This window comes from Tiliqua scincoides, chromosome 5 (assembly GCF_035046505.1).
Source record: "Tiliqua scincoides isolate rTilSci1 chromosome 5, rTilSci1.hap2, whole genome shotgun sequence".
Lineage (NCBI taxonomy): Eukaryota > Metazoa > Chordata > Lepidosauria > Squamata > Scincidae > Tiliqua > Tiliqua scincoides.
In genome coordinates, this window is record NC_089825.1 from 119,557,166 (window position 1) to 119,584,195 (window position 27,030).

The 27,030-nt window shown below is 46.5% G+C and overlaps 2 protein-coding genes across 2 annotated transcripts in view; both read left to right on the plus strand.

The window, feature by feature from the left end:
- The window catches only part of PLEKHA4 (pleckstrin homology domain containing A4), a 51,480-nt gene extending 40,553 nt beyond the window's left edge, over positions 1 to 10,927 (plus strand). The window contains exons 14-22 of the mRNA XM_066628382.1: positions 1,077 to 1,175; positions 2,675 to 2,777; positions 3,430 to 3,512; positions 4,181 to 4,276; positions 4,392 to 4,533; positions 5,002 to 5,057; positions 5,962 to 6,123; positions 6,696 to 6,858; positions 7,538 to 10,927. Of these exons, the coding sequence (XP_066484479.1) occupies positions 1,077 to 1,175; positions 2,675 to 2,777; positions 3,430 to 3,512; positions 4,181 to 4,276; positions 4,392 to 4,533; positions 5,002 to 5,057; positions 5,962 to 6,123; positions 6,696 to 6,858; positions 7,538 to 8,151 (1,518 nt within the window). The 3' untranslated portion in view covers positions 8,152 to 10,927. The remainder of the gene's footprint in view (positions 1 to 1,076; positions 1,176 to 2,674; positions 2,778 to 3,429; positions 3,513 to 4,180; positions 4,277 to 4,391; positions 4,534 to 5,001; positions 5,058 to 5,961; positions 6,124 to 6,695; positions 6,859 to 7,537) is intronic.
- Positions 10,928 to 13,049: 2,122 nt separating this feature from the next.
- HSD17B14 (hydroxysteroid 17-beta dehydrogenase 14) lies at positions 13,050 to 26,080 on the plus strand. Its single transcript, XM_066631018.1, has 9 exons — positions 13,050 to 13,203; positions 15,311 to 15,355; positions 17,312 to 17,412; positions 18,041 to 18,107; positions 19,605 to 19,696; positions 20,043 to 20,147; positions 21,393 to 21,460; positions 22,344 to 22,440; positions 23,241 to 26,080. Exons 1-9 carry the CDS (start codon positions 13,107 to 13,109, stop codon positions 23,403 to 23,405), a joined length of 837 nt encoding a protein of 278 aa, XP_066487115.1. The 5' UTR covers positions 13,050 to 13,106; the 3' UTR covers positions 23,406 to 26,080.
- Positions 26,081 to 27,030: the final 950 nt, after the last annotated feature.

Here is a 27,030-nt window from a genome sequence, read left to right on the forward strand (position 1 = left end):
TGCACCCAAAGTCCCATCAAAATTAAGTTTGTCGCAACTAAGTTGAGTCGCTGATGCTCAGTCAAGATTGCCTTTCTTTGGATTCAACCCAATCAATATAGGAGGAATGTAAGTAACAATCTCAAAAACATAATAGCCTTTTAATGACACAGTGATAACCACCAAAACAGAAATGCACTGCAGGTGAATGATGTCGTAGATATGTCATAGTTAGAGTGCAATCCTAAAGGAGCGTTTGGCTGGCGCAAGTCCCTTGCGCCCGACCTGAGAGGGTTGCAAACATGCCGTAAAGCACTTTTGTACCTCCTTGTGTGTCAGCTGGCTGGGGCAGGGATGTGCGCCAGCCCTTGGAGGCCAGATCCAGCCTCGCACCAACGGGGACAGATAGGTCTGTGCTGGCTAAGCTTGGGGGTGTGAGGGTCTGGGAGGGCGGGGGCATTTCAGGGTGGGGGAGGGTGGGCGGCTGGTGGGCCTATTGACGGGCAGGTGGGGAGCAGGAGGTGAGGCCAGGATCTGGCACTTATGCCAGATCCTTGCCCCATGCCCAGGCAGCATGGAGTAGCTCCAGGCTGTTCCACCTCTTCATATGGCGCAGATCCGAGTAGACCCTTTGGAGCTGTAGCAGCTCTCCCCAGGTAAGGGAAAGCAATTCCCTTTGCCCTGGGCTGAGCTGCTTTCCGGGCAAAACTTGTGTTGGATATGGGGTACTCATGCCAGCCTCCCCATTCCTGCACAAGTTAGGATTGCGCTGCCTGTGGCATAAATTCTAGTACTTCAAATTGCAGGTGTGAGATCACATTTTCAAAATGCTTCTGTTTGCATCAAGCTCCATGCAAGTGGAAAAGTAGAATGTCAGGGAGAAAAAATATCTAACTCAGTTCTCTGCCTGCAGGGAGATATTAATGAAGAGATACAACCCATTTTACTAATTCAGAATTTGACTACCTTATCTTGCTGTGTGTGTAGAATGGGGCTATTTGCAAGCTGGTTTCTCTGATGAATCTCTAGTGTGCCTTTTATTACAGCTCTCACTGGAGAATCTCTACATAAACAGATGCTGGTTTTGTTTCTCTCAGGACAGTGAACGAGCATGGGAGGATTACGCTGTCTTGGAAAATGACTTGCAGATGCTGAAGGGCTCCTTAGAGCACATCCGAACTGCAGGCCACCCCCAGGTAAATACTCTCCCAGCCCTGTGTCCAGATTTCTCTGTCTACCAACCTTTGTGGAATTGAAATAAATTGAGTCATGTATATTTTGCTCTCTCCCTTCTTTAAACTCAGGACACTGAAAAGTCACATGTGATCAACTAACTGTAAAAAAGATACCTATGCAGTATTTGTTTATTTTGCATAAATTATTCTAATTTGTGTTTACAGTATTTCCCCCCCCCCCCCCGGCATAAATGATCCTGCTTCTGTTAGTCATGGTGGAGAAGGGGTGAGGGAATGAGACAAAGCTGTCCAGAGAATATTATAATCCTCCCCACTTGACGGTCCCAATCCTATCCAACTTTCTGGTGCCGATGCACCTATGTGCTGCATCCTACAGTGAGGGGGAAGTCACAGAGACCACCTCAACGTCAGAGCTCCTCTCGCCTCCAGAGGGGGTGTGTGCGGTGGGATCCCCATGGACCTAGTCCACGGTTACGGGATTCGCAGATACGGGGGGGGGGGGGCGTGTAATTGAATCCTGGACAGTGAGATTTCAAATCCATTAAATACACACACCCGTCAAAGGAATTCACCAGGAATATAATAATACTGTGATGGTGTTATATCTTAACGCATCAAGAAAAACAAGCCGCCGGAGCAGGGCAGGCCTTGCCATGCAGAAACTTGAAACGGTTATGTCTGTTGTCTGGTGATAGTGACTGGACAAGCCCCCAGTCCGTCTGCCCACTGCTCTCTCCAAGCTGCTGCTCCTTTGGGAGCTGTGATCTGATTTGCTGAAGAGAATCTCAGCAGAAGCAGCCTCATTCTCCTACTGGAGCAGCCATTTTCAACCACTGTGCTGTGGCACACTGGTGTGCCGCCAATGATCCCCAGGTGTGCCACGGGAAATTGGGAGAAGGATATTTATCCATAGGACCGTTGGGGGATGTGAGCCTCCCATTGGCAGCACAGCGTGCCTTGTCAATTGTCCAAAACTGATGGTGTGCCTTGCCCATTTTTAGTGCCTTGCCAGTGTGCCACGAAAAAGGTTGAAAATCACTGTGCTGGAGGAAGGAGGAAAGGGAGAAAGTGGCTGTGGCTCCAAAGTGGTACTTATGAAACACCAAGTAGGCAGTGAAAAGCACTTTGGACACTGTCCCTTTCCCCTTCATTTGCGATGAGTGTGATGAGCTAGCTTCCCTACTCTGTGCTGTTTCTGTTTGTATTGAAAAGAACGTAATGAATATGCTGCCCCTCTGTTGTAGAGAATAAAATATCAAGTGAAACAAGGACAAAAACTTGCCTGCAGGCTTACAGTCTAAAAATAAACAGATGCACAAGGGAAAGAAGAGAAGAAGGAGCTACGGAAAGATCGTAGACAGTTATCAGTGTCAGAAGATTATGGGAACACTTGATTTGAATTTTTTCTCCGTGGAGCACATGCCTCTGATCTGAGGGTGGGGGCAGAACCCATGGTGCTGGGCTAGATTAGCTCTATTGGCCTGATCACTTCTTTTTAGGACCAAGCAGCTGCTCAGCAAGATTTGTGGAGGATCCACGACATCCTGGCCGGTCTGAGATCCAGTCCAGCAAACTGTCACATCCTGGAGAGCAGAAGATCAGGTGCTTATTGGAATACTGTTAGCCCTGCACTAGGGGCAGTCTGCCACAAGCAAGGAAAGGGTGTTGTGCTAAGAAGGGAGGGAGCAGGACAAGGGGAATATTCGGGTGGTGGGTTTGACTGCTAGCGCATTCTATCCCCAATAGTTCTCGTTGCACAATGGAGGAGAGGGACTGCTGCAAGGAAGAGACTTGGTGGGCTCACAGCTCACTGGCCTTACGTCGCCACCTGTTTCCCTTTGTAAGCTTGGGTCAGTTAATGGTTGCCCCTCACTGGCCAGGGTGAGCATATGCAGAAGCCCCTTTCTATCTTGGTGGTCAGAGGAGATGCCTAGAGTTCTGCGCTGTTTGCTGGTGAGACACCAGGAACTGTCCCAGACTCTATCTGCCCAACTCCCCTGCATCAGGCAAGCATTCAGAGCCCTCTGTTGCCGCATCAAAGCTGCCCTTCTGACTGCCACCCCTGTATGAGTATGGCCTGCCAGAGCAGCAGGAATGTCACCCAGGCCCATTAAGAGCCACTGAGACAGACAACCAAGGCAGTTCTTGTGAGCAGTTCAGTTCTTGGTGCTAGTCAGCACTGTGGAACAGGGGAGCTTTGTGGGCGCCGCACATCATGAGCCTTCCATGATATCTTTTGCCTCCTCCATCGCAGGTGTGTCTCCAGCCACAACCCCAACTCTGGATTCTCATGTGGGGATGAGTCATAGCCTTTTGCAGCCCTGCACTGGAGAGGAGGTATTGTTGGCTTCTGGGTTAAAGAGACAGGATCACATCACCCTCATGCCTCTGTTTCTAAAGCTCAACATGGTTGGACTGAAATTCTTTGATCCCCGTCACTGAAACCCCTTCATTTTGAGCTTTTAAAATTTCTTCTATTTTAATATTTATTTCTTGGGGTCTGCATGCTCCCTTTCATCTGTGCACAAGAAATAAGCAACTTATAGAATTCACTGTTGCAAGGTGTGCTGATGGCCATGGACTTAGTTTACTTTAAAAGAGGATTGGACAAATTCTTGGAAGACAACAATCTCTCAAAGGCTCTTTGCTATATTAGCTAAGTAGAGCCTCCATGTTCAGATACACTGTACCTCAGAATACTTGATAAACAGGGGAGGGCTATTGCCTTGTTGCCCTGCTTGTGGACCTTCTAGAAACATCCAGGTGGGCACTACTTGAAAATAGGGTGCTGGACTAGATGGGCTGATTCAGCAGGGCTCTTCTTGTGGGGGGGCACACATTTTTATCCTCCAGAAAAGGAACCAACAACTCCCCTCCCCATAGGATATTGCTTTTATAATTTGGGGTTCAAAGTATTTTGAAGTAATGTCTCGTGTATTTTTTTTAAATAGACGAACTTTGGATGCATTACTAATTTATATTTATTTTCTTGTTGTTGAAACTAGAAGGAATCTGATACTGTCCCTCTTCCCAAAGCTACTGTGTTCTGTCACGAGTCTGCCTCCAGACAGCGGGACACTCCTGGTACAGCAGAACCAGCTGTAAGTGTGTGCTATCGTCTTTCCCCATTTCCACCTGCAGACCTCCCCCCCTCCCCTCGAAATGCCCTAAGAGTGTGGATCCCCAACCAGATGTTTCTCTGCTTTCTGCCAACAGAGTCCACCTGCCTCTAGCAGGGGGCACTCGGGGACACCACATCACTTGGATGGGAGCAGGCGGACCCCAAGGAATTCTTCCAGCGAGCCACCGGAATTTGAGAAAGGGAATGCTGTGAGGGAAACAGATGCTCTTGGTCCAGGTGATTAAGATATGAAAACATATACCTGGTGTACATTCTCTGGTCTTCACTGGTCTTCACTGGAGACTTCAGTGAAGTCTTCAGTCTTCACTGGAGACTGAAATTAAATTCACTAGAAAATGAGGAAATTTACTGGTGTTAGTTTGCTGGAGGCCCTGAACTGGGGTGAGTTCAGTGATCAACTGGATGTGGATAAACAAGTTGAGGCTTTATCCAGACAAGAGAGAGTGTTTCTGGTCAGCGGAAGAGCTGAACTGGATTCAGGTGTGCAGCCTGTCCTGGGCATGCTTAAAAGGCATTCAAAGACCTGTATTTTGATTTCCAACTGACGTCCACCATGTATTTTCTATCATAAAAACCCAATTTTGCAATCTTTGTTCATTCAAAGGCAAAAAAAGGTGACAGTGTGTGCTGGGAATGTAAGCTTAAGTCATTGGCCTATTTTTCTATCTCCCTCCCTCTCCACAGGTCATGGAAGCCACAGCAATATACTCTGCGAAGATGGAGAGTACAGTATAGTCAAGGTATGAGAGGCGTCCCCAAGATCAGGGTAGAAGAATCTAGTACTGGATAGTATGGTGTGCTGCAGATGAGGGGAAAGACAGGGGTTTAGGAACTCCTGGGTTTGAGGAGGAGTGGAAGCCTCTAGGCCAGTGATTTTCAACATTTTTGTCTCATGGCACACTGACAAGGTACTAAAATTGTCAAGGCACAGACAGACCTTCAGTTTTTTGACAACTGATAAGGTACACCATGCTGTTGGTGGGGGGCTCACATCCCCCAATGGCCCTACTAATAAATAACCCTTCCCCAAACTCCTGTGGCACACCTGCAGACCATTCATGGCACACCAGAATGCCTCGGCACAGTGGTTGAAAATGGCTGCTCTAGGACCTAGGAGAAGGGTAAATTTTATATCTAAGACTCTTAAAAAAGATGGGAGGAGGCTGTGGGAGAATGCCAGCATGGCTAAATTAGTAGCGTAAAAGCAACTGTTCATTCCATTTCATAAACCTTTATTGGCATTTAAAACAATTAAATACACAAGGTAGAAAAAAATAACATTTTATAACTTCATTGTGGAGCTTGCCTTCATTAACACATCCCAAATAATAGTTCACAAGCGACTACATTTTTTGATAACGGCCACCAGGAAATCTGCTACCAAGCTGGTAGTTACTTCGGAGCTATCCTCAAGGAGGAAGCCCACACGTCCTTCAGAGGGACCAATAAAGTTAGATAAAATTGGCTCTAATAGGCGTTCGCGAAGGTAACTGTGAGCGAAGCAGTGACACAAAATATGGGCGACTGTATCGGGGGAAAGCAGCTCTTAAAAGCAAACTCCTGAATCTCACAGAACAGGGAGATCTGAAGACTAATACTGGACTCTTTCCTCCCGCCTACCCCGCCATCTTTCATCCTCTCTAGACGGTCGTCTCTGAAGCAACTGCCCCTCGTCGTTCCCGGATGAGTGCCCAGGAACAGCTTGACAGGATACAACGCAATCAGGAAGCCCAAAGAAAACTGGAGGCTGCCCAGTCTGGCTCCTTGGCTCGCCGGCAAGACTCTCTCAAGAGCGGGTCGAGCCGGGTGGGTGTGAAGCCTTGCAGGGAAGGAGATTCTGGACTTAAGCGAGGGGCAAGAGGTGGCGATGAGGCCTTGGCAGCATTTTATATTGGGACTCCAAGGCTTTGATTCTTTTCACCTTGGGGTGGGGGGTGGGGACTTCAGTCAGAAAGGCAGTTAGGATGTCTTGAGAGGGGAGTTTCCAGAGGGTTACGCTAAAGAGATGGGATGAAGGATTTTTGCGGACCACTGATGGGAAGTGGGTTAGGTTTTATTTTTTGGGGGTGGGGGAGGGAAACAAGACTCAACTTCTCTGAGAGGGAATAGAAAGTCTAATGGTTTAGGAGAGGTCATGGAAAGCTAGGATTCCTTAGGAAAGCGGAGAAGGATGCCATGGCTATACCTAGAGACTGGGAACACGGACTCAATAGATAATTCAGTAAAATGGAACTAATCTTTGGGAATATTATCCCCTCTCTGAAAACAGAGGGAGGATCTTTATAGCTGTGCCTGGTTGGGAACAAGAAGTAATCTTAGGGGAGCAGAGATGGAACTGGCTTGTTCCCTCCCTTCCCATAATTTAATCTCTCCTTTAGCCCCTCCCTAATTCCCCCCCTGAGCAATCGCCCAAGGAGAGTGTACAGACTGGGGGCCTCAAGCCTCGATGCCCTCCAACCCCCGAGTGGGAGCGACAGCGAGTAATCCAGCTCTCCTACGCACTGGCAACAGAGGCTTCGCAACGGGGCAAACTCATCGCAGGTACTGGGGAGGCAGCCAGGGCCACTGTGCTCTCTGAATGGGGAGAATCAAGTTGATGGGACCCTTGGGTGCTCTAAGAGGGAGGGACACGGTTGTTTTATTTCTTTGCTCCCAACACATCTTGAATTTGAGTTCCCAAAAAAATGTTGAGCTGGCTATGTCTTTCTCTCCTATTCCCCCCCCCCGATGATGTGCTCCCCCCCTCCATTCTACCCACTTTGTTCTTGAGGACAAGAACCACCACATATTTCCCTTCCTTCCATGTTCTTGCATGGCTTCCCCTTTTTAAATGCCATATGCATTGGGGAGAATTTCAGTGAATTGTGCCCCATATTCTTAAAGCAGAATGTGCATATACAATTTGCATAATGTAACTATGGAGCCCCATGGCTGCCTAATGACAAGAGCTTCCAGAGGCATAGCTAGAAGCCCTGGAGCCTGGGGACATCACTCCCAGGTTCTCCGAGGAGGAGGAGTCTTCATACCTCCCTTGGCATAGGTGCCCTTCAGGCTCCGCCCTAGTTACACCTCTGAGAGTTTCTCTCCCAGAAGCATGCCCCAATGAAAATATCTGGGCAGCATAGTCATCACCTGTGTCAACAGATCTCTGCTGCTGGCCAAAGACCCCAAGTGTTCAGGCAGTGGATGAGGGTTTCTAAGTCTATTTTTGTCTCTGCAGGAAGGAGCAGCTCTCACTCCTCCCTAGATGATATCCCTGTGACAGGCGACAGCCCAGATCACCATCGCATCCCCAGCAGCAGCAGCCCCAATGAACCAGAGTCCAGTAATACAACACCCAAGAATGACCAAACAGCCACTCGGAACCCAGGCTGTAGTGGTCACTTCCGAGCAGCAAATCGATTAAATCGGACACTGTCTCCCTCAGAGGCAGCTATTCAAGCTTTGTGTGCCTCAGAAGCTTCCGACTGGTCATTACCTCTCCCTGAGGAGGCCGCTGCAGTGTCGCCGAAGCACAAAACTCCACAGTCAATGTTGCAACGACTAGAGTCGGCCAACAAGGAGTCAGCTCTGCTTAATGGTCCTCAGCGAACGCCACCTTCGCCTCAGTCAGCCAACCTGAACTCGCCCGTCTCCAGAACAGCCAGTTGGGCTTCACCTCCAATTTGGGACTACGAAGTGTGGGCGTCTGAGCAAAGCCTTGTGGGCAATCAGGGCCAAGCCAATGGCAGGTGCTTCAAGTGGCAAGGGGAGAACAGGTCCCATCAGGGGATGACGTACCTTGGTGACACTTCACGGCCTATCAAGGTCACAATGGTGAAATCGAGTTTTTAGCTCAACTGCAGGGCAGGGATAAAGAGGGTGGCTCTGCAACCATGGGTGAGGGAATAGGTACAAGCCCATTGAATTGGCAGGCTCAGAGGGGCAGCCTGCAACCCTGTTTATAATACTTAAACCTTATACAGGCTCCAGCATCATGTAGGCTCATTTAAAGCGCTCCTGTTAAATTCCACGGATCTGGCTATAGTTTCAGAAATGCAGTGGTGCTTTCGTACAAATACCCCACTCAACATGCACACCCATTTATAAGAGAACATGTACGTTTATGGACCTGGTGCAACCTTATCAGTATTCATTGCCCCCCCCCCCCAATTGCTTTCATGCTAACTTGCACACAGACATTTGGGAGGGTGTTGTGCTATGTAACATGTTATATAGTCTTTCATTTGCCTATGAACACATGACTCTACCAGATACTGAGTCAGATCATTGGTCTATCTTGCCCAGAACACTGACCTGCTGTGGCTTTCCAAGGCTTCAGACAGAGGTCTTTCCCAGTCCTACTTGGAGGTGTAGGAACTGAACTGGATTTTTTCTATGAGCAAAGCATGTGTTCTGTTACTGAGCTACTCCTCATTGTGCTCCCATCAACTCTGGGAGGCAAGTAACTGTTCATTCCATGGCTGATGAGGTGTAGCAGGCCTCAATTCTGGGCTGGGATGTGGGAATCCCAAGACCCCAAATTGGTCTGGGGCAGAGCACTGCCTGCTACTACATTATTACTGATGTCCTGATGTGGAAAGTGACTTGCCTCTGACGACTCAATGAGTCAGTGGCAAAGGTGCTACTCTAATGCTTTAGCTGCTGGATGCTTTACATGGCAAACATTTAAGGCTTGTCCATGGAGCTGTCTTGGGGAAGGTTTATTTAGTGTTACCAAAGAATTAAGACATCACTGATAAACGTGCAAACACTCTTTTCTGCTGGCAAACTTGTACATGAGTGGACTCGTGCACTCACACCTATTTGCCCCTGAAAATGGACATTTTCATGTCTACCCAGGTAAATTTTCTGAGATGAACATTATGGCTGTTGGGTGCCAATTAATCTTTGCCAAGAAGCCCACAGAAGTTACTAACCCACAATGTTCTTCATTTTATTATTTATAAAAGCTCTTACATGTGCTAGGCACTGTACAAAAATGGAAAGCCCAAATCCCGGCCCACAGGCTCATAGTCCAGAGAAGATACGTGAGACCGAAGGAGAGGAAGGGAAGGGCAAAGGTGTCTTACTGGCTCTTCAGTTCACAGATGCCTTGGCTAGTTGCATGAATGTTGATGGCCTGGAAAAAAAGAAAAAGTTTCTTCCAGTCTGAAAGATTTCCCTGCCAGGATTGTTAATCCCCACAGGTGACCAGGTAAGCACCTATTTACTAGCAGGTGCAAAGCGTTTATCATTAGTAAAGCCAGTACATGATGGTTATGCGTGGGGGGACACCTTTGTCACCTTTGTCAACACAACAACTCCCTCCTGAGGGAGTGTGAAGCATAGCAGGTGTCTAACAGCACAATCCTACATTACCTAGAGTCAGCCCCATTGACTATAATGGGACTTGCTTCTCTGAAAGATGTGCATAGGATTCAGCTGTAAGTCTAGGAAAGAGGCGAGAACTTCAACGTGTGTGGGTTTGGTTTGTCTTTGCTGTCTCTATGGAGTCAAATAATTTAAATTGTCCTAAGTATGTGCATGGATAGCTGTGGGCCTTCACAAACACACACACACCCCTCAACAATTTTGCTGGAGTGTCAGAAAATGAGGGGATACAACCTCTGCCACTGGGTGACTTGGAAATATAGCTGGTGTTGTCCAATGACCGAAAAAAGAATGAGGTGCCTATTGGTGAGAGGGTGACTAGGGGACGTGCAAACAACTGGGAGAGGGGGAAAAAGGAGAAAATTCTGATAGCAGAGGATAGCGGGAATGAGAGACAGTACAGGAAATCTGTCCAAGCAAACACAGGGAACGCTGAGTGAAGTTAGTGCCTGTTCAATGATATACTTTTTTTGTGCGCATACTAGTTGGAACTGAGGCACTTGAAACAGAAGAGGGCACAGATGTCAACATCACAGAAGCACATCTGGGGTAAACATCCCTAAACCCTGCAGATAAAAAAGGGACAGAAGGAGGTGACAGGACAGTGAATCAGTGGAGGTCATGGAGGAACGAGAATGTGTGCAAAGGGAGAGGGGTTGTGTTGGGGGAGAAATGATGGGAAGGGGGCTGGACAAGCAGAGGGGAAATGGGTGATGTTGTGTGAACACTAAACATAATGGGAATTTTCTCCGTCCTTTGGTTGCTGAGACACAAGTGGACGCAAAGGGAAAATCCAGCTCCAATTATGATGACATTGGATGCTACCTGGTGGATTGATTGGGTAGTCACAGAGCCCATAGCACTGCAAAGGTGCTGTGATGATGACTTTGTGGGCTCAGTCCCAGCACTGCCAACAAGTCCTATACCTGTTTTTCATTACATTCCTCGATTTGAGATGAGGTGGGATTTAGCAAACAGTGTCCACAAATCAGGACGGAGAAAGCCAAAAATGATCCCAGACCAAAGAAGTCCAGACCTCAGGTGATGAGGCCAGGATCCGTCTCTTAACAATGGAACGTGCTAGCTACATCTCATCACAGGGTGAGGACTTCCTGTACGAATCCTTGCTCCTAGCCACGGAGATGAGTACGACAAGCTCCCCCTGCCTTTTAACACTGACTATTACTACCAGCCCCCCTTGTGTGAATGATTCCCATTTGTATATTCATTAAAAAGTTTAGCATCTGAGTCTGGCATATTTATTCCAGAGTCTTTTCTGTCATCTCATCTCTTCCTTCTCCATCGCTCGCTCGCTCTATCTGTCTGTCTGTCTGTCTGTCTGTCTGTCTGTCTGTCTGTGTTGGCAACCTTCAGTCTCGAAAGACTATGGTATCGCGCTCTGAATGGTGGTTCTGGAACAGCGTCTAGTGTGGCTGAAAAGGCCAATTCGGGAGTGACAATCACTTCCACACCGGGAACAAGTGCAGTCTGTCCCTGGTCTGTCTCCTTGGCTATGGGCCTTCCTTCTTTGCCTCTTTGCCTCAGACTGTTGGCCAAGTGTCTCTTCAAACTGGGAAAGGCCATGCTGCACAGCCTGCCTCCAAGCAGGCCGCTCAGAGGCCAGGGTTTCCCACTTGTTGAGGTCCACTCCTAAGACCTTCAGATCCCTCTTGCAGATGTCCTTGTATCGCAGCTGTGGTCTACCTGTAGGGTGCTTTCCTTGCACGAGTTCTCCATAGAGGAGATCCTTTGGGATCTCTCTCTCTCTCTCTCTCTCTCTCTCTCTCTCTCTCTCTCTCTCTCTGTTGTTGGTGTTTTTATTTGTCTGTTGGAGGACACGTTGGGGACCATCGTTGGTGGAAAGGTATCACGTTGGATCAGGCCAACGGCCCATCTAGTCCAGCATCCTCTTTCCCACAATAGCCCGCCAGTTGCCTCAGGGAAACCCATAGGGAGGAGAGAAAGGCAGAGTTCTCTCCCACCATTGCTCCCCTGGAACAGGTGTACAGATGCAGAGTGCTGTTCAACCCAAAGGGTAGCTCATAGCCAACCCATAGCTGAGATATAAGTGTTTGAAAACAATTAACCCTGGAACATACTCCTGGTGCTGAAATCAGAGCTTGATTTCAGAGACTGAGAAATGGCATAGTACAGTGACGTTCTAGGAAAGCACAAGGTGCACATATTGGCTACTTTGAGTGCTGAGATGAACCAAGGCCAGTGCTGTAGAGCTTCCTTTCCTTCGGCAAAGGCAGCCATTTTCAGCCTTTTTCATCTCATGGCACACTTGACCAGGTGCTATATTGGTCAAGGCACACCAATGTTGTTCTGACAATTGAGAAGGCACACTGCATTGCAGGTGGGGGGCTCACATCCCCCAATGGCCCTACTAATAAATCACCAGCATCCCCCCAAAATCCTGCAGCATACCCGAGGATCATTGGTGGCACACTAGTTGAAAATTGCTAGGCTAAGGGAGCACTGGAGATTGATGATGTCTTTGTAATTATCTATTTCCAAATATGCAGACCTCTAATCTAGCATTTGGTGCTCCAAGGGGAAGTTGTGGCTTCACCTCAGAAGTGAGACAAGAGCATTTGGTTGTACACAGTCCAGGACTGCAACTAACAACGAACGCCAGGGCTCAATACCTTTTCACTAGTCACACTTTAGCCAGGCTGTGACACTGTGGAGTCAAAACCACAAACAGGCCATCCAAGAGCTTGCAACCACAAAATAATTGCATGTGCTATTTTATTTGTAATTTTTTGCCTTTGATTACACAGGCCAACACACATTTTGCTTCCTTAAATGTTACACCAATTCCTGGGTAGTTTTGGAGACACAGCATAGCCTCTTTAGTGAATGGTTCAAGCAGCTTCCTCATGAGGAAGCCTCCACCACGGCTTCCTCATGAGGAAGCTGCTTGAACCATTCACTAATGAGGCTATACAATATCTCCAAAACTAGATAGGGCAAAATGGATGCCATTTTTGGAACAGGCACCCCAAATTCATTAAACCACCATAAAGTTTGGGAAAAACTTTTCTGACCCTCAGTTTTGTAGGCCTGTGTTATTTCAATGCATAAAATATTGCCGTTATTATTTCAATAATAAAAATTGTTGATTCAGGCGTTAAAAGAACACACCCTGGTGTTTCATACTTCAGCGGCATCCAGATTAGCCAGCTGCCTTTAAAGACTGTCAGGAAACCATTTGTGGTGGTGAAAGAACACCTGATATATATGATCCACCTGGAAAGAAGAACACTCTCAAATCAAGTCCTGCAGAGAGCAAGTGCAGGACTGCATTTCCCAGAGTGCTGCAAGACACTGAGCATGCTCAGTGGGGGAAACCACATGTTGACACTGCATCCAAAGATCAGCTGGACTTCAGGTTTTGGGAGAAGCTCCTAATGGCTGGCATAGGGACTGGACTGCGGTACCAGGGCAAGGTTGTCATAGTCACAGGGGGCACCAGGGGCATTGGTGAAGGCATCGTGAGAGAATTTGGTGAGAGGGGAAAGAACTGGGGAAGGGGCCAGATGTATGGGTCGTTTCTGCAAATAGGTCCTGGGGCTCCAGCCCGCCTGGAAAGCCTTGCTCCTAATCTAGATATGTCAAAGTGCAGCAGGGTTGGAAAGGGGTGGTGGTATCAAGTTGGTGGTGAAAGAAATGGGCTTTGCACATGTTCAGAGGTGGGAATATATAAATTGTATTGTGAACGGCGTTGTACAGGATGCAGCAAGCTGTCAAGTTCGCTACAGGTTTTTGCAACAGGAAATCTGTCAGGCTTTTTTGTGGCTACAACCCCCCCTTGGTGTTTTTGCTGAGACAGATTAACATGGCGACACTTGTGGAATGTTGTCTGCTTTGTAGGTTTCAGGATTGAGCCTTTGCAGTGAAAACAGGAACTGGGTTCCGATTAAGCAGAGGGGGAGGGATAGCTGAGTATGGTGTGAGTTCCATCCCCATACCACGAGCATGCTGAATTTTGCTCTGTTGTGAAGGTTGAAAGGTGTGAAGCCTTGTCAGCGTAAAAAATGGCAATCTTTCTTCCGGCTACACTTAAAAAGTGAGGTTGCTCCCTTTCCTGGCGTGATTTCAGTGATTGGAGCAAGTGTTTACCTGTTGGATTTCTGCCTGTGGTTCCACTGTTAAACATACAAAGTCTGGGCTGGAGCAGGGAGAAGTGGCAACCTTAATCAAAGGCTTGGAGGGCAACCAGATGCAGAGGAGAACTGAACTCCTGTAATAGGTGCTGTGCTTTGGGAAAGTTGTGCCTGTGAAATGCTCTGTGGTTGAGGCACAGCGTCCTGGTGTTGGGGAGAACTGGCAAGCCTTGTTTGAAACAAGTTAACTAGGGGAACCCAAAGCTTAGTGTTTAGCTCAACTGACTGATGCATACATGTGATATCCACAGAGGAAGAGACATTATGAACAGTGAGACTAAAATAATCCTGGAACTCACCCTGCAGTCTGTGCCCCCAGCGACTTTAAAATTTGTCCCTGCCAGACACATCTCATTCTGTGCAACCCTCAAAAATACACAAGCCCTTTGCTCCTGATCATTTTAGGTTAATCATTTCAAGCATCAACCATTGGGAGATTATTTGTTCAGTGGCGTTGCTAGAGGGGTGTGGGGTTGCAGGGGGTGTGAGCTGTACTGGCTGATATACACGGGAAGGGGGGGTGACACCACTACTGGCCAAAAATTTTTAAATCTTGGTATTTTCGAATAATACCATCATGTTATATATCATGCAATGTGTAATTTCATGTAGAATGCAATGAAACAAACTGCAATGAAATATCTCTACGCTATTAAAAGTTAAAGCCAAAAATACCAGCGGTGCATCACCATACCCACCACCTGGGACGTTGCCCCACCCACTGCATGGGGAGAGGTCTATCAGAGGGGTGACGTGCTGGCCCCTTGCACCAGGTGACGTAAACCCCTAGTGACGCCATTGCATGTGCTTTATGTGCAATGTATGAAGCAGGTTTGTGAAATTGGTATATGTGTGGCTGCTCCATCATCGCATTCTTGAGAATGCAGTGGCTGAACATGGGTCCTGTCTGGTATGCATCTTTGGGGCAATGCTTTATTCTGAAAACAACAGCTTTATTCCAGGAATGTGGAGAGCTTCTCTCCCACCCTAATAGCATCCAATTGGCAACTGTGGAGTCTTTTTATCTGGCCCAGCCTTTTAAATGCATATTTATGGACAGGAATGCGGGTAAGTGGTGAGACCAGTTTAACTTGTCTATTCGGAAATAAATAGTGGTAGTTGGACAGGAGGGCGACTGCATGGCCCAGCATGGATGGGATAATTGCTTATGAGGTTTCCCACTGCTCTGAGCTGACTTGCATAGTCCTCATTTGGACTGCAATGGCAGCAAACTATGGCCTGCAACTGTGGATGGACCATTATGGATAAGCAAGATTCTAGCTCCCCCCCCCCCCAATCACTTAAAATGTGATGGTTGTCCATTAAGTCGGTTCATGCATCCATCTGCCAGTCACTGAGTGAACAGTAATCAAGTGGTGTACATGCACATTTTAATCCAGGCTCCTGGATTTTATCTAGCATGTATTTTTTCTTCTTTCGCCCTCCAGTTCGTCAAGGAGCCAAGGTAGTCTTCTGTGCGCCAGGATCTGAAGGTAAGACTGGAGTGCACCCCCTCCGCCATTTGAGGGTCTCATCATCTACCCAGATTGGCTATAATGTAAAGGAAATCTGAGGTTTAGACAGTAGGGGGCAGCAAACTCCCCCAACAAAGATAAGAAAGAGAGACGTGGAGAAGTAGGATTGATGAGACTTTCTGGTCCTGATAGAGGCAGAAACTGAACAAGTGTAACATGACAAGAAGATTCAGTGATGGAGAAGCTGCACCTGTTGAATTTCTGTCTGTCACATAGTTGTTAAAGTTCTCAGCTGACCTCCCACCCAAGTGCTGAGCACTCCTGATGAGTCTCAACAAGCTGGCTGCATTATGTGTCTTCAGCTCACACCCTGGAACCCATGTCCTTTATGCTGTCTGCCATGCGCACAATCAGGGGCTTGGTCTAACATATCCAGCAGCATAAGCTGGTAGAATCTTGAGGTGGCACAGTGGACTGTAGTACTACAGGCAGCTGGAGGGAGGAAGCAGTGAATGCCATTTTTATATGCTCCTCCAGGGTTTAAAGATTTTAAAAACATTCTTGCAAGTAAAAATCTAGCAGAACAGGAAAAAAAGCTCTAATCTAACTCTCATCCTCTTGCACTTGTTTTCTGCTTGCAGGGAGTTTTGCCATAGTTGGATGTGTTGGTTTCCAATCAGATAGGTTTAGAGCCAAAGTTTTAGTGGAAACAATGGGGCTGAGTGAAATAAATAATCCAATTTTCAAACCTCTCTAGCTATAGTATGTGCTTCCAATAAATAAGATATTCACGCACCCTGCTGTAAGCTACTTGGATCATCAAAAGGTGTGAGGCTTATGCTAAGGGATATGCACCTCACTGCTCCCAAGAGGAACCCAGCTGAGGTTTGGAAATGACAATCAATTTATACCAAAAACTAAAGAGACACAAATTTTACTTTTTTCTAGATATTAAAAAAAGCATAGAATTGTAACACAGCAGATCATTCCGAGGAGCATAGTTTAGGAGCCCAGTTCCTTAGCATAATCAAGAAGCAGGTTGAAGCCTTGCTAAAGAACAGTTTTTGAGTCGGGGTCCCATCACAGCCGTTGTGATCTGCCCAAGTCAGGGGAGGTGTAAGGTGTTCTTAACATGTTTCCCTGCAGAAGTGGAATGAGGTGTCTCATTCTGAACTGTCCCCCGAGGCTGCACAATCTAAATTCATACCGCTATCCCCCATGGCATGACAACATAAAAATATTTCTCAGCAACCTTTGGAAATGATTTCTTAAATGTGGTTAACTCAGAGGTAATATTGCAGTCTTTTCAGTGATGTAAAATCATGTTTATTACCAGCCGTTTTGATCTCCGTATGTTTTCTCTGAACCCAATTAGATTCCTCCATTGTTAACTATCTTTCTTCCTGACTCCAAAACGTTGTTTAGTCCTATTTAATTCCAGTGAGATACATTGGAACAAACAAACCTGTTTTGCGAGTGAATGAACAATGGCCTTGTTTTCCAGCAGGGAGAAAAACAGTTTGAGATTAAACATTGAATCGAAGGCAAAAGGGCTGGACTTGAATGAGAATCAAGCTCATTCTTTCATAGTCAACACTGGTTTTTTTTGTTTGTTTGTTTTTGGGTGGTGTCTGTATCCATGGCAGTTTTTCATGTTGAGGAGTCTGGGGAAGTACTACTGTGGGGCGGAGGTAGGGGGCACTCTGCAACTGTGTTTTCAAACCAGAAGTTTTCCTATCCTAAAAATGAGCCCCTGTTCTTCATGTGGAAACTGGCATGTTGCAAACTTCAAAGACTGCTCTAAAGAAATACAAATTATTTAATTGGTTTGAGTATTCCAGGGGGAGCAATGCGTGCCCTGGTCCCATCCTGGCTGCAGTCAAAAAGTAGGAGATGTAGGAATAGTTCTGAACTGGGGTGCCCTACCTTTATGGTTTCCCCCCCTTGTAATTGTTCCTCTCTATCTTCTTGCAGAGGAAAGGGGACAAGCAATTCAGAGGGAACTGAAGGATTCTGGGGGCCCTGGGGAATGTCATTTCCAGGTCTGTGATGTCCTCTCAGAATCAGACATTAAGGTAGGTGAGAATTGGGGGAACTTTGAGGTTGCTTGTTCAGCATCTTCAGATCTTTTCTATTTGACTGTATTGACAAAACAGCCTAACCATGGTAAAACCTAGTAATGAGGTCCAAATTGGTTTTTGCATCAGTTCCAAGCTTCTAGTCTTCATTGTCAAAGCACTCCACATCCATGGCTGGTGCAGGAAGTTCTTGGAGTAGATGGTTCCCAGGGCCCACCGACTTAAAGCTGTACCTTGACTCTTAACCCATTTCTGCCCAGCCCACAGGTGCACACATTTGATCTCTGTTGTGTATATGCAACATTGGGGAGAGATGGCTTAACTTGGCATTGGGCCCAGAGAAACTCAAGAGAGCACCCCAGAGAAGGTGCCCACCACAAGCTGAAACTTATTTCCCCCTTTTCCCCAGTTCCTGCTGTTGCTCTGCACTAGTTAAAATGTGCTGTCCATCGTCCTTTTTATTTCTGTCTCTACGCTGTTCCTAATATCTAGAACAGCCAAGAGGGTCCACGCAGACCTGGTACATCTGGTGTTAGTCACTTGCAGCTCTCAAAGAGCAGGATCTTTGTCATGTTCTGTTATCCTTCCTCTGCCTTGGACCTCATTTGGTCTCCTATCCCTGCAGACTTTGGTTTTGGTGACCATAGAGCGTTACGGATGCCTTGATTGCCTGGTGAACAATGCTGGAGGACGTGAGTTATTTTCAAAATTACTGGAGTCTGGAAAGAGAGAGAGAGAGAGTGTGTGAGAGACAGACAGACAGACAGACAGAGGATGGCTTCCTTGGTTAGCCAACAGCCAGAAGGGGCTTGTTCAGCACTTCACATGCATTATCTCTGTAATCTTTTCAACAAACCTGGAAAGTAGTCCACTTCCTTGTAGCTATAGCTCTGTGGTAAAAGATCTCCTTTGCATACAGAAAGTCTTAAATTCCCGGCATCTCCAGGGAGGTCTGGGAAAGTCTTCTGTTTCTGAAACCCTACAGAGTTACTGCCAGTTGGTAGAAAATACTAAGATACTTGACCTAGATAAGCTAATGGTTTGATTCAGTTGAAGATAGCCTGGTATCTTCAGCCCCACCATGTGGATTGAGGCTGAGAATTTGTGGCTACGTAAAAAGAGGTAGGATTGAAGTAGGACATCCATTTACAGCTTAGGGCCAAATCCTATCAAATTTTCCAGTGCAGGTGCAGCCTGCCAATGGGGCATGCACTGGTGGGAGGGCAAAGGGGCCACCTCAAGATATGGGAACATTTGTTTCCTTGCCTTGGGGGGCTGCATTGTGCCTGCACCAGTGCTGGAAATTTGGATAGGATTGGGCCCTTAGTCTCTTACCCACCAGTCCTGGCTGCCACATTTTCAGGCATCTGCTCCAGCAAAGGCAGGATAAAAAAATTTATTTATATAAATAAATAATTTTTTTCCCCAGAACTGGAATTTTCTGATCTGACCCCCTACAGTTCCACAGATATTCCTTTGTGAGACCCATAAGAAACATGCCCACATTCGAAACAAAACAGATATTCCTTTGTGAGACCCATAAGAAACATGCCCACATTCGAAACAAAACTTCCTATATGAAAATAAATAAGATCAGTGATGATGCTTCTGTGCAAATTGAGACCCCTTCATATGGTATTGGATCTGTCAAATCTTTTGGACTCTCATAGCTCATTCAATAAACCAGATCCATGGAGTTAATCTGTCTTTGGCTCCCAAAATATGACTTTAACCCATTTTTGCCTGGCCCGTAGGTGTACACTTTTTATCCCTGTTGCATATATGCAACATTGGGCAGAAATGGTTATGGTTACAGCCAACAGTCCCTTCTCTTTCATATGAAATGTTGTGACATTTATGTGAAAACATGGAGCAGCAATTGTGAAGAGACTTTGAAATAGGGTGAAAATATTTCAGGGGCTTTTGGAATGCGAGTCCATATACCCTTGTTGTAATGATACTTTGATATGTGGGACTGGTCAATTTTTAACCAAACTTCTTTTCCTTTTGTGAAATTTTTACGTTAAGGGAAGTGGGAATACTTTTATATTTCTTGTAATGTACAGTCATTATGTATAGTGTTCCTGAATGCATTTTTCAACCTTTTAGATTTTATCTTTTCCGACTGTCCTTCTTCTCTTGTATTCTGAAAAAACATGTATCATTCCACTTGATCCTCTCTAAAACAGATCCTCCTGACCAGACAATAGATGAGGTGACAGCCCAGGAGTTCCACAAGCTCCTGAATCTTAATGTTGTCAGCTGTTTCTTAACAACCAAGGTGAGCAGTATGTGCATAGCTGCCCTCCCTTCTTGAGGTAGTTGGCATCCTTCAGAGGAGGAGGTGGCAGGAAAGACGACCATTTTGGAAAAAGATTTGGAGGTGGAATGCGCTAGTGGTAGCTGTATGGGGAGGAACCATAATTCTTAAAAGCATCTCCAGTTTAAAGGGGTCTTGGGTGGCAAAGTTCGGAAAAGCCTTTGCTTGGGGCCTTGGAGACCCAATCAGAGTAGACTTTATTGACCTAGGTGAACCAATGATCTGATTCGGTATAAGGCAAGCTCAAATGCTGTTATGTGTGTTCTGGGAGTTGGGCACAGCTTCTCCTTATTTTCTCCATTCACAGTTTGCGCTGCCCTACCTCAGGAAAGCAAAAGGGAACATTATCAATCTTGCCAGCCTTGTCGGTATTTTTGGACAAAAATACGCTGTGCCTTATGTTGCAACTAAGGTAAGCCGGAGCCAAGTGTGGAGTCAGCTCCCCCTCCTCCCCAATTCAGAACTGAAGGTTCCCAACTTTTTTTTATCAGCCTCTGCTCCTGTGCCTTTAATAATATGTGATCATGCCTGGCTCTATGCCAGCCATTTTCAACCACTGTGCCGTGGCACACTGGTGTGCCGCGAATGGTCCCCGGGTGTGCCACAGGAATTTGGGAGAGGGTCATTTATTAATAGGGCCACTGGGGATGTGAGCCCCCCATTGACAGCACAGTGTGCCTTGTCAGTGGTCAAAAAACGGATGGTGTGCCTTGACCATTTTAGTGCCTTGCCAGGGTGCCATGAGGTGGAAAAGGTTGAAAATCACTGCGCTATGCTGTGAAAAGCCTTATTTTCTGAATTCTGCATATCAGGCTGCTGTCAGAGGCACAGGAACAGGCTAGGGTAGTTTTTCTGGTCAGTCCACAATGCAGTCCAAATCGATGAGGGTTTATGCATGAGGCTTTCTTTGGTTATGCCTTATGCCCCATAAACCAATGATGAGAGGCTTAAATTGTCCTGTACTGCAAATGGCCAATGCAGAATATACATTTGTTTTCCTCTTTGTTATTCTATTCTGTATAAGCAACAGTCACACATTGCATGAATAGTCTGAGAGATGCTCAAAGGGGCATTTAAAGGGGCATGTGCAGAAAGCTCCCTAATGGTGTGATCCTTCACATGTATATTTGGAAGCAAGTCCTCCCATGTTCACAGGGGCTACTAGGGAGTGAGTGAGCACTCTCTATTAGTGTGAGCGTTAAAAGTGACTGAGTTTAGTATTGGTCTTTCGCAGATCCCTGAGAACACCAAGGTACCAGATTCCCACCTCCCTGTTGTAACCAAAGAGAACTCCCTTCTGCTAGAGAAGTGTGAAGTTCAAGCTTCCAGGCACTCTTGTGTTCCAATCTTCATAGGCTGGCCTAGCCTATACACGCAATTGGATGAGGACAGAGCCTTGAGCTGGCAGGGTGGGCTGTACCACTGCAGACCACAAAAGATATGTGATAGGAGGTGCAACTTTTTTTCATTCGGCTCTTCCCTTGTGCTTTCATCAGGGGCAGGCTGTGCAGACAGAAGTAGATGGTTGTGTCGATTTCCATGCCGTGAAAGAGCATCACTTGCTATTTTCCGCACATTAAGCTTTAGCATAAGAGAAGGCCAGACTGTGTCAGTTTGCTGGTCAGTTGACAACCTTATTGTGCACTCCACTTTGCAGGGTGCTGTAGCTGCAATGACAAGAGCCATGGCCATAGATGAGAGCAAATATGGCGTTCGAGTCAACAGGTAATGTCATGTAATATAGTCATGAAAAGAGAGGAGGCAGAAAAACAGTGCATTGTCCAAAGCATTTTGGGTGTTAAACCTTTCCTCAAGGGTGAATCTGATTCAACTATTTCAAAGAGAACCCAAAACTGCCTTTCATGCCATCTGGGTTTTTCAAGTTATTTCTTTTTTGCTGCAGTCGTTATTCCTCTAAACAAGTTTCTTTCTAATTCCTAATGGATGGAGGCCAAATGACCAAAGAAATATATGTATATCATCAAATGCATTTGTAAAACAGATATGGGGGTATCCTTCTAGACCAGGGGTGCCCAAACCCCCGGGGGCCACTTGTGGCCCTCAGGTACTTGGAATCCAGCCCGCAGGGAACCCCCAGTCTCCAATGAGACTCTGGCCTTCCAGAGACTTGCTGGAGCCCATGCTTGCCTGATGCAAGTGATCTCAGCATGAGGACGACTGTTCGACCTCTCTCCTGAGCTGTGGGATGAGGGCTACCCCCACTACTTGCTGTTTCATGTCTGTGGTGCAGCAGTGGCAGCAAAGGAAAGGCCGGCCTTGCTTTGTGCAAGGCCTTTTATAGGCCTTGAGCTATTGCAACACCTTCATTCATTCATATAAGTTCCATTTCCAATATATTCATTTATGTAAATTTATGTAAATTTATTCAAATTTGAAATGTAAATTAATTCTTTTTTTTTTCCTGGCCCCCGACACAGTGTCAGAGAGATTATGTGGCCCTCCTGCCAAAAAGTTTGGACACCCCTGTTCTAGACTGACCAAGGACATCTGACTTACAAACTCCATTCATTTGAAATATAGTCACCATAAGATAGGAGAATACTTGACCGTCCCATTATTAAAATTCCCCTAATAATCTCAATTCCAGCATCTCTCCAGGGAATATCTGGACTCCTGGATGGGAAAAGCTTGCAAGCCAGACAACCAATCCGGAGGCAACTATTCAGGAAGGTCAAAAGGCTCAGGCAAGTATACTGTTGCAAAGGATAGGTTCTGCTATATATACATGATAATGAGAGATGCTGTGTATACTCTGTGATAAAAATAAAATCAAAGCTCTGCGCCAAGAAAACTTGAACTGTGCAACCTGCATATAAGATGTCAATGGAGGATATTTCTATAGATTAGCATTTCTCAACGTTTGTCTCCTGCTATACCACTTTGCATGGTCCCCCTATTGGAAGTAACACTTCATTGCCATGTCATCACCAGTTACTCCCAGATTGGGAGGCCAGATGCGATGTAACACGATGTAACAGTGGTCAGAATCTCAGGGCAGACAGGAGGACTTTTCTAAGTGTGCAAAAACTGCATGCTGGAGGTCTGTCCGCCAAGTCGAGCATCCTACTGTTACTTATCACATTGCATTGCTGGTCTTGCTGCCAGGTAGTGGTTGTCTGGGGGCCCCCATGTACCATCAAGCACCACCTCCAAGTACTGGCAGTGGTACAAGTACCACTGGTTGAGAAATGCTGCCATAGATGATTCTGCTTCTGTTTAACGCAAAAGGCCTATGGAAGGCAATTGAATTATCACAAACGGATGGTTGCAAAAGGCCTATGGAAAGCAATTGAATTCTCACAAACGGATGGTTGGAATCCATTTTAGTGTCACTGGCTAGCTTCTGAGATCTTAAGGGCTGGAAACTTGTTTAAAACAAAAACAACATGAAAGCTGAGACTCTCCAGAAGAAGAGTGCATGCATTTTTGTGAGAGGAGCATGGCTTGCTAAATAATCTCTTCTCTTTCTCTTGCATGTTTGTAGCTTCTGGGACGGATGGGGACCCCAGCGGAGGTTGCAGCTGCTACTCTGTACCTCGCTTCCGATGCTACCTTCTGCACTGGCATCAATCTTGTGCTCAGTGGTGGTGCTGAACTTGGCTATGCTCAAAAGTACCATACAGGTGCCAGTTTTGGCTTTGAAGACTAGTGGAGGCCCGCCAGGACTTTCCTAGGAAGCTGGATGGCTTTAGTGAATGTAAGATAGGCTGGAGAGAAGTCTTAGAGCTCCAGCATTCATTTGCTCAAAGTCCATTGTTCTGAGATGAGGACCTCCTGTGGCACAGAGTCCTGTGGCAAACAGAGTCCTGTGGCACCTCAAAGGCTAATATATTCAGGTGTGATAAGCAAGGTTTGGGCTTTCTTTTTGGCAGGGCTCCCATGCATGACAGACACAAATCTAACAGCTGAAGCTTTCCCAAGCTCCGTGCAGGAAACAGCTGAATGTGCTCAGGTTCTGCCTTTTGTGCAGCTAATGGCACAGGAACATAAGAACAGCCCCACTGGATCAGGCCATAGGCCCATCTAGTCCGGTTTCCTGTATCTCACAGCAGCCCACCAAATGCCCCAGGGAGCACACCAGATAACAAGAGACCTCATTCTGGTGCCCTTCCTTGCATATGACATAGCCCATTTCTAAAATCAGGAGGTTGCACATACACATCATGGCTTGTACCCCGTAATGGATTTTTCCTCCAGAAACTTGTCCAATCCCCTTTTAAAGGCGTCCAGGCCAGACGCCATCACCACATCCTGTGGCAAGGAGTTCTACAGACCAACCACACACTGAGTAAAGAAATATTTTCTTTTGTCTGTTCTAACTCTCCCAACACTCAATTTTAGTGGATGTCCCCTGGTTCTGGTGTTATGTGAGAGTGTAAAGAGTATCTCTCTATCCACTCTGTCCATCCCCTGTATAATTTTTGTATGCCTCAATCATGTTCCCCCTCAGGCGTCTCCTTTCTAGGCCGAAGAGGCCCAAACGCCATAGCCTTTCCTCATAAGGTGCCCCAGCCCAGTAATCATCATAGTCACTCTCTTTTGCACCTTTTCCATTTCCACTATCTTTTTTGAGATGCGGCAACCAGAACTGGACACAATACTCCAGGTGTGGCCTTACCATTGATTTGTACAATGGCATTATAATATTAGCTGTTTTGTTCTCAATACCTTTTCTAATGATCCCAAGCATAGAATTGGCCTTCTTTACTGCTGCCGCACATTGGGTCGACACTTTCATTGACCTGTCCACCACCACCCCAAGATCTCTCTCCTGATTTGTCAGACAGCTCAGAACCCATCAGCCTATATGTAAAGTTTTGACTTTTTGCCCCAGTGTGCATGACCTTACACTTACAAACATTGAAGAACATCTGCCATTTTGCTGCCCATTCTGCCAGTCTGGAGAGATCCTTCTGGAGCTCCTCACAATCACTTTTGGTCTTCACCACTCGAAAAAGTTTGGTGTCGTCTGCAAATGTAGCCACCTCACTGCTCAACCCTGTCTCCAGGTCGTTTATGAAGAGGTTGTCTTGTCAGGGAAAAAAGGTGGCAACCCTGTCTAATTACTGCTTCACAGGTTCCAAGTCTTGATATTGAAAACAGGTTTTGGAGCTTAAACTGAAACTCTGAAGATGCAATCCTGTACTCACTTACCTTGGCATAAACCCTATTGGACACAGTGGGACTTACTTCTGAGTAGATATGCACAGGTTTGCACTGTGTGTTTCTTGCTTCAGAATCAAGCCACAAACCAGGTTTGCTCATGGGTGGGTACAAGGTGAACTAGACCTTCAAGCTGCCTTGTCATTGGGAAATGTTTAACTTTCCACCTCTTGATCAATGGCCCTGAAAGTTCTTATCCAGTCACTGGACAAATTCACCACTCAGAAAACAAAGGTGCCTTCACAAGGCTGTGCCTTCCTTGGCTGTAACACTGATGGTCAAATACGATTACTTTGTGTTAATCCAGCTTTCCTTCAAGGAGCTCAGGACAGTGAATGTGGCTCTGCCACCCTCCAATGTCCTAGCTCAGCACTCCCCTCCCCTACACATTTCTTCTGTCCCCCTCTCATTTTTCCAATATAGGGAGCCAAAGGAGAGCAGTGGAGGATAGAGTTGGGTGGTCCTCTACCAATCTGCTGCCAAAGGTGACTGCTTCAGTTGGCCTCATGGACGGGCTGGCCCTGACTGGCCATCACTGGCCTCTAATTTGCCTACCCCTCTTGCCCACTGAGCTCTTAAAGGTGTTTTCAGTTGGAGCTGGATCCCAGCTCAGTATAAACACACACCCCCAACTCCACTTAGAGGCCAGCTGTATACTTCCCTGAAAAAAGGACTTCTGCAAAAACAGGATAAGAAGGTGTAAAGGAGGCCAGATGTAAGGGAAGTGGCTTTCTGTAGACAGAGGAAGGCTTTGTTAGCTGGGGAGAACAGCAGCATCTCAGCACAAGGGGAGGCAAATCCTATATAAATGGATGTTTCCACCCCAGAGACAGCTGCATCTCTGTTCTCCTGTCTGCTTGGGGGATAGCAAGATCAACACTCAGCAGCCTGTGAAGGCAGTAATGGACTGTCTGTGTAATAAATCAATTACTCCAGGGCTTCCTTAATTGCTTATTTCAAGTTGTAACTAGAGGCCAATTACCTAATTCACCAGAGCAAAGGATTATTAACTCTATGCTGCTCAGCGGTACACCAGAAAATCCATTCTCCCTCACCCCACCCCAGTCAGCGTTCAGGGCTGCAAGACAAATAGTGATGGGCAGAAAGTGTCACTTGCTGAATTTTGCTAACATGTGCAGAGCTCCAGCCAGCAATTGGGGGGGGGGGGAAATGGAACAGCTCTGTTGTAAAACTCAGCCACTCAGTTCCCTTTCAGACTGTCTGGGCATGGGTGCTTATACCCTCAGCCAGTGCTGAGAGTATATACTGTGTCCACAGGAGGAGCTTATTTTAAATATCCCTGTTGTATGTTTCCTTGTGTTTAAGTCCTCAACCCTTTGAGGAACTAGACCTAAAAATTAAAACAACAAATAAAAACACTGCCTCTCCAGTGCTTTCTCCAGCTGCCAGAGGAGGTGGCACTGGATGCCAAGGGGAGACCTAAGCTCTTTCTATCCTCCTCTTGTATATTACAGCAGGAGAATAGGATGGAGCCAGCCTGGACTCCATGGAGGCAGCAGGATGGGTGAGGTGGCAGATGGGTGTGGGGTACCCCTTACCCACTTGCTGCCTCCTCCAATTCTCCGCCTGACCTGAAGTTTTTAATCTGCCATACCAACACACCACAGGAGCAAGAATTTAAAATAAGGCTCTTCTTAATTTAGTTGGAGGAAGCCTAGCAGGTGCATGCTGGTGAGGTCAAGGCACACGACAAGGGAAGGAGTTGGGCCGGTCTGAGCTGTGTTGTGCAAGGACCCTGGCAGCACTCAGTGACCAAGCTGTAGGTGATCCCCCTATGGAAGACCGGCTGCTCCTTGCCACAGTTGATGGTGCAGGTGCAACCCTTTTTTTTTTTATATCACTGATACCCGCAAGGCAGCTCTTTGGGCTACAAAGCAGTCTTCATCCTCTCCACAACTCACTGGGGCACTTTATGGAGGAAGTGATTTCACAGAAATAGTAGTAGGGAAAGTTTACTATTTTGAAAGAAAAACTTCAGGTTGATCTGTGCTTCTCAATGCTCATGTGGCAGAAAATAAGTGCGTCCGGAGGCTCCTTGCATCCCGTTATAAATCTATAGGATAGAGTAAAACAATAGCCGAGTAGATATT

Excerpts from the sequence above, each read along its gene's own strand:
- HSD17B14 (XM_066631018.1), top strand. The coding sequence starts at position 13,107 with ATGGCTGGCATAGGGACTGGACTGCGGTACCAGGGCAAGGTTGTCATA. Across the intron at positions 13,204-15,310 it reads AGGCATCGTGAGAGAATTTG|TTCGTCAAGGAGCCAAGGTA; the intron begins GTGAGAGGGGAA and ends TTCGCCCTCCAG. Across the intron at positions 17,413-18,040 it reads TCTCAGAATCAGACATTAAG|ACTTTGGTTTTGGTGACCAT; the intron begins GTAGGTGAGAAT and ends CTATCCCTGCAG.